At 43.1% G+C, this 14,049-nt stretch overlaps 1 protein-coding gene across 4 annotated transcripts in view; it reads right to left on the bottom strand.

Moving 5' to 3' along the window:
• Positions 1-14,049, bottom strand: part of NCAPG2 (non-SMC condensin II complex subunit G2) — a 71,093-nt gene that overhangs the window by 9,789 nt on the left and 47,255 nt on the right. For 3 of the 4 annotated variants that reach the window (XM_051857033.2, XM_051857035.2, XM_051857034.2), the window contains 5 exons: positions 13,313-13,500; positions 9,466-9,606; positions 6,340-6,443; positions 5,447-5,547; positions 3,870-3,969 (listed from right to left, as the gene is read on the bottom strand). In XM_051857033.2, coding sequence (XP_051712993.2) covers positions 3,870-3,969; positions 5,447-5,547; positions 6,340-6,443; positions 9,466-9,606; positions 13,313-13,500 — 634 coding nt within the window. The remainder of the gene's footprint in view (positions 1-3,869; positions 3,970-5,446; positions 5,548-6,339; positions 6,444-9,465; positions 9,607-13,312; positions 13,501-14,049) is intronic. The other variant, XR_007923740.2, reaches the window with a different exon arrangement.

Below are 14,049 nucleotides of genomic sequence, written 5' to 3'. Positions count from 1 at the left end.
TGTGGGGGGCATGGACATATCCAGTGGCTGGGCTAGGGCTCGGCTGTCCAGCAGGCGGAGTGCGACCCCGACAGGAATGCTGTTTCCAGGTCACAGTATTGGCACAGGAGCCAGGGAAGAGCCAGGCCCTGGGGTCTAGGCTTGCCCGGGGCCGAGGCAAAACTTAACATATGAAGGAACAGACAATCTGATTATGCACATAACTATTAACAAAGTTCAATCAATAACTAATAACCTTCAAAAACAGACAAGACCAGGTCCATATGGATTCATTGGTAAAGTCTACCAAACATTTCAAGAAAAAATTATACTGATTCCCAATGATTTCTTTCAGAGGATAGAAATAGAGAGAATGAGTCCTAACTCAATCTATAAAGCCAAAGCCAAAACCTAATACCAGAACCAAAATTCCTCAAGAAAATATCACCAAGTTGTATCCAATAATGAGAAAAAAATTATACACCCAGAAACAAGTGGAATTTATGGGTATATAAGGCTAGTTAAACACTTAAAAACAATTATTATAACCCATCACATTAACAAGCTGAAAAAGAAAAACCACATGATCACATGAATCCATGCAGAAAAAGCACTTGGTAAAATCCAATACTCATTCACGATAAAGATGGTCAGTGAACTAGAAGAACTTCCTCAATAAGAAACACAATGACTACAAGATAGATACAGCTAACATCATACTTAACCTAAGAACCAGGGATGGGCATTTGGCACATCAGAGTAAAACACCACGGAAGACACTTTTATCCCATACTGGAGTCCTTGGGTTCAAGTCCGGGCTCCTGCTCTCTATTCCAGCTTCCAGGTAATGTGTACCCTAAGAGGCAGCAAGTGATGGATCAAGTCCTTGGTTCCCTGCCACCCACATGGGAGACCCACAGTTCTAATCTCTTGTCTTCAGCCTGACCTGTCCCTGGCTGTAGGAGGCATTTAAGAAAGGAATCAGCAGATGAAAGCTCTCTCTCTACATTTTGATACATAAACAAAACTGGAAAATAATTTTTTAAAGAATTATTTATTTGAAAGGCAAAGTTAGAGAGGGGTTAAGGGGAAAGACAGGAAGAAAGAGATCTTCCATCTGCTGATTCACTCCCCAAATGACCACAATGGCTAAAAGTTTCTTCCTGGTCTCCCAGATGGTACATCCTCCATTGCTTCCCAAGCACATTACCTGGGAGCTGGATCGCAAGTGGAGCAGCTGGAACTCAAATGGGAGCTTTACCTGCTATACCACAAAGCTGGCCCCTTAAAAATAACTTTTCATCATAAGAAACACAGTTTTCCACTAAAACCAGGTATAAGGCAAGATGGCCCCCTTATAATTCCTACTGAACATTGTACTGAAGTCCTAAGTAATGCAATAAGACAAGAAAAGGAGGGGCTGGCACCATGGCACAGTAGGTTAATCCTCTGCCTTCGGCGCCGGCATCCCATATGGGTGCCGGTTCTAGTCCCAGCTTCTCTTCCAATACAGCTCTCTGCTGTGGCCTGGGAAAGCAGTAAAAGATGGGACATGGGAAACTGGGAAGAAGCACCTGGCTCCTGGCTTCAGATCGGTGCAGCTCCAGCTGTTGTGGTCATTTGGGGAGTGAACTAATAGACAGAAGGCCTTTCTCTCTGTCTCTCCCTCTCACTGTCTATAACTCTACCTCTCAAATAAATAAATAAAATCTTAAAAAAAAAAAAGGAAATAAAAGGTATACTGATTGGGAAGGAGAAATAAAAGTGCCTTTGCTCAAAGAAAACATGATCGTGTAAAAAACCCAAAAGAATCAACAAGAAAACTCCCAGAGTGAGCAATTATACTAGGGTTGCTGGATACAATGTTAATACAAAAGTCAATCGCTAGCCCATATACCCGAAATGAACGGAATTAAAACACAATACAATGTACATTAGCACCCCACCAAAAAATAGAAATACGTATTAACAGGGGCCAGCTCTGTGGCATAGCGAGTAAAGCTGTCGCCAGCAGTGCCAGCATCCCATATGGGTGGCCAGTTCGAGTCCCAGCTGCTCTACCTCTAATGTGGCTCTCTGCTAGGGCCTGGGAAAGCAGTAAAAGATGGCCCAAGGACTTGGGCCCCTGCACCTGCGTGGGAGATCCAAAGGAAGCTCCTGGTTTCAGATTGGCCCAGCTCTAGCCATTTCAATCATTTGGGGAGTGAGCCAGCAGATGGAAGACCTGTCTCTCTCTCTCTCTGTCTCTCCTCTCTCTCTGTGTACCTCTGACTTTCAAATAAATAAATAAACCTTTAAAAAAAAAGCTGCATGGATTTCAAAAAAAATTTTATGTCAAAATAAACATTTTACTTCCATCCATGAACCCTCATATACTATCAAAAACTACTGATTAACCCCCCCCCCCCAACAATTGGGAAAAGACTTAACAAATGTGGGGTTTTTTTGTCGTTTTAATTTGAAGGCAGTATGTGTGTGCAAGGGTGGTTCATTCCCACAATACCCCAACAGCTAGGGCCAGGTCAGTCCCCATTCTGAATCTTCCATGTATGTGGCAGTCCCAAGCCCTTGAGTCATCACCTGCTACCTTGCAGGGTGGACATCAGCAGAAAGCTGGATCAGAAGCAGAACCAGGACTCAAACTTAGGGACTCTGGGATGCAGGTGTCCTGGGTAATGTCTAAACTGTTATGCCAAATGGCCACCTCTAAACAAATGTCTTAAAACCTGGAAGTTTTGCTGTTTTATTTTTATTAAGGGATCCCAATTAAGCCAAACATTCTCGTGTCATTTATAAAGATGGTCAAAATTGATTTTTCATTTAACTATACTATCTGAATTCCCAAATTTATTTGTAAACCTTTTCTAGTAAAGTCAGCATTAAGTATATTTGGGTCAATAGAACAAATCGAAACAGTCTAAAAAAGGCCTCGCTTTGGGGGCTGCCACTACTGTAGCACGAAAGATTAAGCCACCACCTGTGATGCTAGCAGGCATCCCATATGCCTGCTGGTTGCTCCACTTCCAATACAGCTTCCTGCTGATGTGCCTGGACCCAGTCATTGCAGCCATCTGGGGAGTGCACCACTACAGGGAAGATCTTTCTCTCTGACTCTGCCTTTCAAATAAATAAATCTTTAAAACAAACACAAAAAACCCTCACTTAGGAAGCTTATTCATAAACTAGCAATTTAGAATTTAGGATTTTGAAACCGTTCTCTAAGAGAGGAGGTAGCTCTGGAGATTTATTTTCCAAGCACAAGTAAAACTAGGATTACCTAATGCAGAATTCTGTGACACTTAACCTACTAAGCTCATAAAACTCTGTGTGTGTGTGTGTGTGTGTGTGTGTGTGTGTGGCTAATCTCAAAATCAAACAGAACTCATAGTCTACAGGAACACGCAACCATGCAAGAAACACAAAACAGCAGCAAGAACATCGTGAGTGAAAAAGGAGTCCAAAGGACACATGGCAGCTAGCAGTATGTGCAGCAACGGGCACCAAAAGGGAAGAAACAGCGCACATCTCGTCAGAGCCTCTGGAGGCCAGTCCCATCCCGTGTGGATGTTCGTGGCCGAGTACTAATTCTTGGGAAATGCCTCTGATTTCAAAATCACAGCAACCTATAGTAATGTCTAGCTTTCAAAACCACCTAAGTGTGTATACCCTTATTTTTCTACAGAACTTTGCCAATGACAGTTTTGCTTTTGAAGACAGAATTAGTAAGCAAATTAAACATAAGATCAAAGGACTTTACCAACAGAAATGTTTCTATTTTGACAATCTTTTTTTTTCCGAACTACCTGGCTTTAAGCAGCAGAAATGAAAATGCAATCTTAAATACGCCCGGTTTTCAGATAATCACATCTAGAGTACATCTCGCACCTTACCTTTCAATGCTGTCTTCTTCCAAAGTAATTTCCATGAATGTCTTCAGCTTCCTGTGAACAGTGGCTGCAACCTCCTTCACTTTTGAACTTCTATGTTTACCTTTGGGAAGGTTACAATAAAAACAGAGAAAAGATCTTCACATTACCGCACAAAGCAAATGTGCTCTGCTATCCACATGGGTACAGTTTCCGTAAGCTGGAGCCTCCTCAGTGCAGGAACTCAATGACCTGCGCCATCACCACTGCCTCCCAGGGTGTGCATTAATGGGAAGCTGGAGTCAGGAGCCAGAGTCGGGCACTGGACCCAGGTAGTCTGCTTGAGACGGGGTCATCTGAACCTCTAAGTCACACACACGCCCTAACTACAATCATATTTCAGTTATCCACCTGTTTAAATATGATAAGTATTTAATATTTATTAAGTGCCAGGCACTCAGAATTTTTGGTGATTGACATGAAGCTGAAAAAAACTCCAGATTTAGAAACATTTTGGATTTTGAACCAAAAATGCTTGGCCAATTTATGAAAATATTCCAAAATCTGAAAATCTTCAAAAACACTTCCTGTTTCAAGTGCGTGGTATCAGTGAAACTCAAATCTTCAAATATGCACCAGAATTATGGAAAGAGCTTGTTGCAGAAGCAGCTCTCTATCTATATTAACTTTGAAAATTATTTCAAAATTAATAATTCTGACTAAACAATTAAAAAGTCAAATGTAGCCCCTGTAGGGATGTCAATGTTTTTCACATGGCTACAGCATACAAATTATTTTTCCAATACTATTTCAATTGGTTAGGAAATTCAAAATAGCCAAGTTTAAGGTTTAAGAGAAATAGTAGCTAAATTAAATATTAACACAAAAGCATCCATTATTAACAAAATAAATTCAAGTTTTTTAAAATAGGAAATATATGCCAAATCAACAGAAAATTTGCTTACTGTGGTCTGAATATGATCTGGCCCCCAAACTTACTCAGCAGTTTAAACCCAAAAGTCTTAGTTAATGCCACTAAGGCAATGGAAACTAAATCGAATTGTGGCATTTAGAGTGGTGCCTCTGGGAAGTAATTAGATTGGAGCAGATTGAATCCTGGTTAGCTCTGCAAGGAAAGGAACATAGATACACACTCCCTTTCTCTTGCCATGTGATGCCCTGCGCCACCCCGGACTCTAAGCAAGAACACTATCACCAGAGGCCAAACCAAGGGGTTCACTCAATTTTGGAAAATGAACCTCCAGAAATCATGACCAAAATAAACCCTTTTTTAATTAGCTGCTTTTCTTTATAAAGCAGTCTGCCTCGAGTATTTCATTATAGTAATGAAAAGCTAAGACAGAGGCATACAGAGATACTGAAATGGGTCCAACAGTGAAAGCCGAAGAGGAAATGTATTAAAGTAAAGTGCACGTGCTCAAATAAACACAGGTCCAAGTGTGCTAAGGAGAAGAAGCCCAAGTGGACAGAACGATGTTCCACCTCATATGGGCAGGACAGCTGAGATGCCTCGCCTGGCAAATACCCCGTAACAGTGTGTGTGACGTAGATCCAGATCAAAGAGAGGAAATGTAACCAACCTTTATTAATAACCAAAATAATGTGCAGAATAGCTGTGAGGCACACAATGCCTTCAACGTCATCAGAAATCACACAGGCCTTTAGCTCATCTAAAAACGACCTGTAAAAATTAGCAAACAGCTAAAGTTACTCTACAGCACACAGGCTAATATTTTATAGAGAAACAAATATAGTCAACATTCATCAACAACCAAACTCCACTTTTCAAGTAACATGGGAAGCTAACTGAACCTACTCCATATTTTTAAGTATGCAAACCACAAAAGACTTTAAAATCAAGCTGTTGCTAGAAAAGAGGAAAGGCTGTAGTCAGTTAAAGGCTACTCTCATGTCTCAACGCACACAACAAAGATTCAACATGTTGTTGGAAGACTATTCAGTTTAAACACAGTGCTTTAAGGCACTTTCTTGAAAATACCTGCTGCTAAAGTTCCAAGGTATCAGATGCCCGCACAGCTATCCCCTCTGTAATCTGTCAGTCCTGTGTATGCCACAACACCCTAGAATCTGAGTCAACTGACATATGGAGTAGAGAAATGAGTAACAACAGCTCTTGTATTGAGTGAAAATTAAACTGATCTTTAACCAATAAAATGTTCTGGAAATACACACAGTAAGAAGTATTTCACAGTACAATAACATTTCTCCATTTTAGCTGAATTTTAATTATGATAAACCGATCCAGAGACTATTTCAATGAATATACTATATAGGAACTCAGATATTTTTTCTGGATACATTTAATGTAAACATTTTCAATTACTGATAAAACCCAGAAAATTCTATGGCATATTTTTCTCAAAGAAAAAAACGCATCCTTGGAAATTATCAAAGTTGCTGAGAGTACTTAAGAGCCCTGAGAGGAGTTTCAAGAGAGTAAAGGAATGATTACCTGACGACATTTGGAGACTTTATTATTATCCCTATTAAACACCTTGAAAATGGTGGAAGGTCAGACAGATGCTCTGGTGGGCTAAGCTCTTCTAGATCAGAAACCTAAAAAGAAAGAGCTTCAAATGAGAAAGTTCTAAATTCAGTCTGGACTAATTACTTCTTATAAACCGCTCTGGGTTTTTTTTTTAACAACTGAGAAAAGATTTCCAGAAATTCAAAAGAACCACTTTTACTAACTGCTGAAATATCTACAATAATTATGACCTTCTGCAGGGAGACTGTGATGAGTTAAACATGCATAATGAAATATGTAGAGAAACTTTAAAAATTACAAAAAAGAAAATGCAAGGTCAACAGAGAAGATGAAATAGTAAAAACATGATTCATGAAAAAGTGGCAAGAAAGGAAGGAAAGCAGATATGACTATGGAAAACACACACCAAAATGATGGTTTTAAAGTCAAAGATCAGTAATTTCACTAAACTAAAATGGACTAAAAACAAAACAAAAACAAAAAAGCCACAAATGGACAATAAGCACCCCAAATAAAAGGCAGAGACTCACTGGATTTTCAAAACACCCACCAATGTAGTGTTTTAGAAAGCACGCATAAAGAAAGGTAGGTTAAAAGGCTAAAAAAAAAACAAAAGTGGTTTGGCTGTCAAAATATCAAGGCACACTTCATGAGGAAAATCAACTCATCAAAAATGCTCCAAGACACATGAAAGGAAAATTGACAGAACCAATAAAAAGAGACACATCAACAATCATAGAACAAGTAGAGAAAATCAACAGGGAAATAGAAGAGGTCAGCAAACTTTTCTGTAAGGCAGCAAAATATTAAATATTTACAAAAAACAGTAAATATGTTGTACGTTGTGGGAAGAACCATGATAGCCTATGGCTGTGCTCCAATAAAACTTTATTTACAAAAACAAGTGGTGGGACCGGTGCTGTGGCACAGTGGGTAAAGCCACTGCCTGCAGTGCCGGCATCTCATTTGGGCGCTGGTTCAAGTCCCGGCTGCTCCACATCCAATCCAGCTCTCTGCTATGGCCTGGGAAAGCAGTGGAAGATGGCCCAAGTCCTTGGGTCCCTGTACCCATGTGGGAAGACCTGGAGGAAGCTCCTGGCTTCAGATTGGCACAGCTCCAGCCACTGCGGCCAATTGGGGGAGTGGACCAGCAAGTGGAAGACCCCTCTCGGTCTCTGCCTCTCTTTCTCTCTCTATGTAACTCTTTCAAATTAAATAAATAAATCTTTAAAAAAAAACAACTGGTGTACCAGGATAGCTAATAGGCCATTAATTATAACTGTCAACTGTATAGCTTGCTGAAATAAATTCACCCCAGTTTTTATCTTTTATATATACTCTAAAGCAAAAATGACCTACCATCAAGTTTTAAGGAGGGTCTTAAATTCTATTTAATGTTTTAGAATTTAGTTAATATCTTTTTTTTTTTTTTTTTAACAGGCAGAGTGGACAGGGAGAGAGAGAGAGACAGAGAGAAAGGTCTTCCTTTGCCATTGGTTCACCCTCCAATGGCCGCCGTGGCCGGCACGCTAAGGCCGGCGCACCGCGCTGATCCAAAGGCAGGAGCCAGGTGCTTCTCCTGGTCTCCCATGGGATGCAGGGCCCAAGGACTTGAGCCATCCTCCACTGCACTCCCTGGCCACAGCAGAGAGCTGGCCTGGAGGAGGGGCAACTGGGACAGAATCCAGCACACCAACCGGGACTAGAACCCGGAGTGCCAGCGCCGCAGGCAGAGGATTAGCCTATTGAGCCGTGGCACTGGCCAGAATTTAGTGAATATCTTTTTATGAATTATGATTTTATGTTACATAAGTAATGTTTGTATGAGAGGATTTTTTAAAGTTTGTGGAAAATACTATTATGACAGAAATTATTTGTATAATTCAACTTTTTTGCACCAAAATAAAATCTTCCCTTATCTACAGCTACTACTAAAAAATAAGACAAGTAGCAATGAATGAATTTGTTTAAACTGATGTCAGAAGTTTGAATTTCCTATGCTTAGAAATGGGAGTTGAGGGGGAAGGCTAGTACAGCAGGCAAACAAAAATATATAAACTAGTCTTCAAAAATACAGCCCGGGAGTGGACTTGCATTCTGCTCACCACTGCTTTCATGTACCCAGGACAGAAGACGATTTAAATGTATCAGGTCATTTAAATCTCTGACAGAGAGCAAAGAGCTACGTTCCCAATGCAGGGAAGAGTCTCGCTGAGTCCCATCACCCGTGGTATATTTTTCACAACAGTAATAAGACTAAAATTACTGGAGCTGGCGTTGTAGCACAATGGGTTAGGTGCTACCTGTGAACCCAACAGCCTATACGAGCGCTGGTTCAAGCCCCAGCTGTTCCACTCCTGATCCGCCTCCTTGCTAGTGTGCTGGGAAGGCAGCACATGATGACTCAAGAGCGTGGGCTCCGTCGCCCTAGAGAGAAACCTAGATAGAATGCCAGGCTCCTGGCTCCTGCCTGGCTCAGCCCCAGCTGCTGCAGCCATTTGAGGGAGTGCTCAGTAATTCTGCCTTTCAAATAAATAAATTTTCAGAAAATAAAATAAAAGTCTAACCATTTAGCTTTTAGACTCTAAGATAAAGCTGCTAGGAAACATACAATTCAGTTTGAGATTTCTGAAAAACATTAAGCATGTGCTACCGGTGCAAACAGAATCTTACAGAGTTCAGAGACAAAGCAGTCGCCGCGGCTCACTAGGCTAATCCTCCGCCTTGCGGCGCCGGCACACCGGGTTCTAGTCCCGGTCGGGGCGCCGGATTCTGTCCCGGTTGCCCCTCTTCCAGGCCAGCTCTCTGCTGTGGCCAGGGAGTGCAGTGGAGGATGGCCCAAGTGCTTGGGCCCTGCACCCCATGGGAGACCAGGATAAGTACCTGGCTCCTGCCATCGGATCAGTGCGGTGCGCCGGCCACAGCGCGCCGGCCGCGCCGGCCATTGGAGGGTGAACCAACGGCAAAGGAAGACCTTTCTCTCTGTCTCTCTCTCACTGTCCACTCTGCCTGTTAAAAAAATTAAAAAAAAAAAAAAAAAAAAAAAAAAAAAGAGAGAGACAAAGCAGTGTCAGGATCCACACGCCTCACCTTCCGGAGCTGGTGACTTATCTCCACCACAGGCGCAGCAATCAGAGTCGAGAGCACGGCCCGGTGAACGGGAGTATCGGCGTGCCAGGACTGAACGGTGGTTATGAAGTCATGAAGAGGGGTCTGAACAGAGTACAGGAGCTACAAGAAAACACATCATTTGCTTACAGTGGCGCTAAAAATCATGTTTTTAAAAAACTATATTATATACATATTTTAAGAAGGGTATTCCTAGTGTTCTCCCCTAGGAGATTACTATCGTTTTTTGTTTTTTTTTTTTTTTTTAAAGATTTATTTATTTGCTTGAAAGTCAGATTTACGGGGCCAGCTCCATGGCGCCGAAGGTTAATCCTCCACATGAGGTGCCGGCATCCAAATGGGTGCCAGTTCTAGTCCCAGCTGCTCGTCTCCCACTCCAGTTCTCTGCTATAGCCTGGGAAAGCAGCAGAGGATGGCCCAAGTGCTTGGGCCCCTGCACCCGCATGGGAGACTGAGAAAAAGCACCTGGCTCCTGGCTTCAGATCGGCCCAGCTCCAGCCAGTTGCGGCCATCTGGGGAGTGAACCAACAGAAGGAAGACCTTTCTCTCTGTCTCTCCCTCTCACTGTCTATAACTCTACCTCTCAAATAAATAAATAAAAATCTTAAAAAAAAAAAAAAGTCAGACTTACACAGAGAGGAGAGGCAGAGAGAGAGAGAGAGAGAGAGAGAGAGAGGGGTCTTCCATCCACTGGTTCATTCCCCAATGGCCGGAGCTGCGTCGATCCAGAGACAAAAGCTTCCTACAGATCTCAAACGCGGGTGCAGGGGCCCAAAGACTCGGGCCATCTTCCGGTGCTTTCCCAGGCCATGGCAGAGAGCCGGATCAGAAGTGGAGCAGCTGGACTCGAACCGGCGCCCATATGGGATGTCAGCAATCCAGGCGGCAGCTTTACCCACTACGCCACAGCGCCAGCCCCTGAATATTACCTTTTAATTATGGTAACTAGAAAAGGACACACAGACCGAAGTCCACTGAAGTCACCATTTCACATTCCTTCTCCCAAAGCAAAGAAAAACTCTCAAGAAGAAAACCATCAGTAACAGGAAGAAAGGGAAAAAAAAAGGTAGAAGGACATCAGGTCAATGGACAATCAGTCAATGAAAGTAAGAAACCAACTATGAGGGTTGTTGCTATGGCACAGCGGTAAGGCCACCATCTGCAGGGCGGGCATCCCATATGGGCGCCAGTTCGAGTCCTGGTTGTACCACTTCTGATCCGGCTCTCTGCTATGGCATAGCAAAGCAGTGGAAGATGGCCCAGGTCCTTGGGCCCCTGCACCCACATGGAGACCTGGAGGAAGCTCCTGGTTTTGGATCAACAGATCTCTGGCCGTTGCAGCCATCTGGGGAGTGAACCAGTGGAGGGAAGACCTCTCTCTCTCTCTCTCTCTCTCTCTCTCTCTCTCTCTCTCTGCCTCCCCTGCTCTCTCTGTGTAACTCTGCTGACTTTCAAATGAATAAATAAATCTTAAAAAGAAATCAACTGGCCAGCGCCGCAGCTCACTAGGCTAATCCTCCGCCTTGCGGCACCAGCACACCGGGTTCTAGTCCCAGTCGGGGCACCGGATTCTGTCCCGGTTGCCCCTCTTCCAGGCCAGCTCTCTGCTGTGGCCCGGGAGTGCAGTGGAGGATGGCCCAAGTGCTTGGGCCCTGCACCCCATGGGAGACCAGGATAAGTACCTGGCTCCTGCCATCAGATCAGCAAGGTGCGCCAGCCGCAGCGCGCCGGCCACGGCGGCCATTGGAGGGTGAACCAACGGCAAAGGAAGACCTTTCTCTCTGTATCTCTCTCTCTCACTATCCACTCTGCCTGTCAAAAAAAAAGAAAAAAAAGAAAAAAAAGAAATCAACTGTGAAGCAAAGGCTCCCAATAAAGCTTCAGGGCCAGCAATAAAAGATCTGTTGGACAAAAATAAAGGTTTTGGCACAAATTACATTACAGAAACAGATCACAGACGCTTGAAACAACTCATCAAAACCTGCTGAGGCAGGTGTTTACCCTAGTGGTGAAGAGGCTGCTTGGGATGCCTACATCCCATATTAGTGTCAGGGTTCAAGCCTTGGGTCCAGTCCTGCTCCAACTGCCTGTTACTATGCACTCTGGGAGGCAGCAGAAAATGGCCCTCGTTGTTGGGCCTCTCCCATTCAAATGGCAGTCCTGAACCAGCCCTGGCCAGTCCAGCCACTGTGGGCATTTGGGGAGATAACCAAAGATGGCGGTTTGTTCTGTTTGTCTCTTTCTCTCTCTGCCTCTCAAATACAACAATTTTTTAAAAACCAGAAGCATTTCAAATTAATTCAAGTTTGAAATAGGCTAGGAAAAATATGGCCAATTGCCTTCAATTACCTCTATCAGGTAAGGACAGAATAAAAATCAAACTCTTCAAGACAGCCTCCCATTTTTTACCATATTTTTAAAAAGGGGCAGCATGTGGCGGAGCAGGTTAAGCCACAGATTGCGATGCTGGCATCCCATATCCAAGTGCTGGTTCAGGTCCTGGCTGCTCTGCTTACGATCCAGCTTCCTCTAATGCACCTAGGAAGGCAGCAGAAAATGGCCCAAGCACCTGAATCCCTGCCACTCACATGGGAGACCTGGATGGAGTCCTGACTCCTGGCGCTGGCCTGGCCCAGCCCTGGCTGTCACAACGATTTGGGAAGTGAACCAATGGATGGAAGATCTCTTTCTCTCTGTCTCTCTGTCATTTACCCTTTCAAATAAATAAATCTTAAAAAAATAAAAACCATAGCTTGTTGATATAAAAGATAACAGCTCTCTGAAACAATGATTTTGTTCAGAAATTGGCATTACATTATTTTTAGGAGTTAAGCAAATCTGGAATATTGGTCTTTATATGTACTGGTTAATCTCACTTCCCAACAGTTTTTCACCAGCAAAGGGAAACCAAAGCCCATCTTTAAGGTTCGAGATTCTCACAATTTGGGGAAGGTTAACATGATGAAAAGGTGACCCATGATGTAGAAATCAGTATTTAATCTGAACAAGTACTCTGCTCTACAAACAACTAAAATTAGCATCTTCAAAAACATTATTTTTGGAAGCTGGTGCTGTAGCACAGTAGGTTAAGCTGCCAAGTGGGAAGCTGGCATCCCACATGGGCAATGGTTCAAGTCCCAGCTGTTCCACTTCCACTCCAGCTTCCTGCTGATGTCCCTGGGAAAGCGGCTGAAGATGGCCCAAGTGCTTGGGACCCTGAAACCTACATGGGAGACCTGGAAGAAGCTCCTGGCTCCTAGCTCCTGGCTTCAGCCTGGCCCATCCCTATCCTGAGGTGGCCATTTGGGGAGTGAACCAGAAGATGAAAGATCTCTCTCTGCCTCTCCCTTTTTCTGTAATTCTGACTTACAAGTTGAAAAGTAAATAAATAAATCTTAAATTAAATAACATTTTTTTGGAAAATTCTTTGAATGTTAATTAATAAGTTTAATTCCAGAATTAAAATTTTTTGAATTTAACAACGATTGAGCACACAGCAGCTTTGGCAATCAGTTCTCTGCTTTGTGTCCAGTCAGCTCGTCGACCTGAACTCTTGTTCCCAGACTTACAGGCACAATCAAGAACCCAAGGCCTTTGGCCCCTCTTATCCAGCCCCGTGAGCAGAGATGACGATTTTTCTCAGTAAAGAAGTGTGGCAACTCTTGTGAAGGCTACCGTCTAGCAATGGTTTCCTATACCCAGTGCAAACAGCACAGCAAGGGTGTGTGAGTCTGCCTGGTTGCAGCTGCCTTCCCCATGCGCCCGGGCCCTGAGGCCCACTGAGTGAACCCAGGGAGGACGTGAGTACCCGCAGGCCTTCCTCTGGCTGCTTCCTGAAGCTCCGCGCAATACATTCCAACAGTTTCTGAAATACTTTCTGGACTGTGTCAAATAGCGTTGTAACTTCTTCCTCTGAATCCATCTTCTGAATACAGGAATTCCCAGTTATCTCTTTCAGGATGTCAAGAAGTAATGAAACATAAAAAAATCCTTTCACTAGAAATAAAATGGGGAAAATCACATAAAGTCACTTAACACACATATTACGATGGCGACTTAGCACTAACAAGGTTGATTAGATGAACCTAAATTCTAATCGAGATAAATAAGACTTTTGTTCCATTTAAGTAAAAACCAATACCTTCAATAACATTAACAATATGACTCAGTCACCACACTAAACACTATACCCACTGCCTATGTAAACACAGAGCAAGCCAGCAGTGTGTCTCCTTGGACACCTTACCTAGAGAACATGAATTACTCCTCATGTATCACAAAACCAAAAGCCAGCTGCAGTGAGAAACACGGCAGGGCGGGCCTCACACCTTCCAGATTACAACCTGAGAAGCTCACAGGCTGGCTGCTAAATTCCTAACATCTGGTGGCAGCTTATTAACTGTCTTTCTCCTCAAATCATCTCCTTTAGTGGATTACATTAATTTGGTAACATTTACTCTGTATATCCATCCTTGAGATCTTGAATTTTCATTTTTGCGCTAACCAATCTTACTGGTGAATGCAGGTATAAAAACAGAGCTGGTA

This window comes from Oryctolagus cuniculus, chromosome 7 (genome assembly GCF_964237555.1).
Source record: "Oryctolagus cuniculus chromosome 7, mOryCun1.1, whole genome shotgun sequence".
NCBI lineage: Eukaryota > Metazoa > Chordata > Mammalia > Lagomorpha > Leporidae > Oryctolagus > Oryctolagus cuniculus.
The sequence above is the reverse complement of the archived record's forward strand: the minus strand, read 5'-3'. Positions and strand labels throughout refer to the sequence as shown.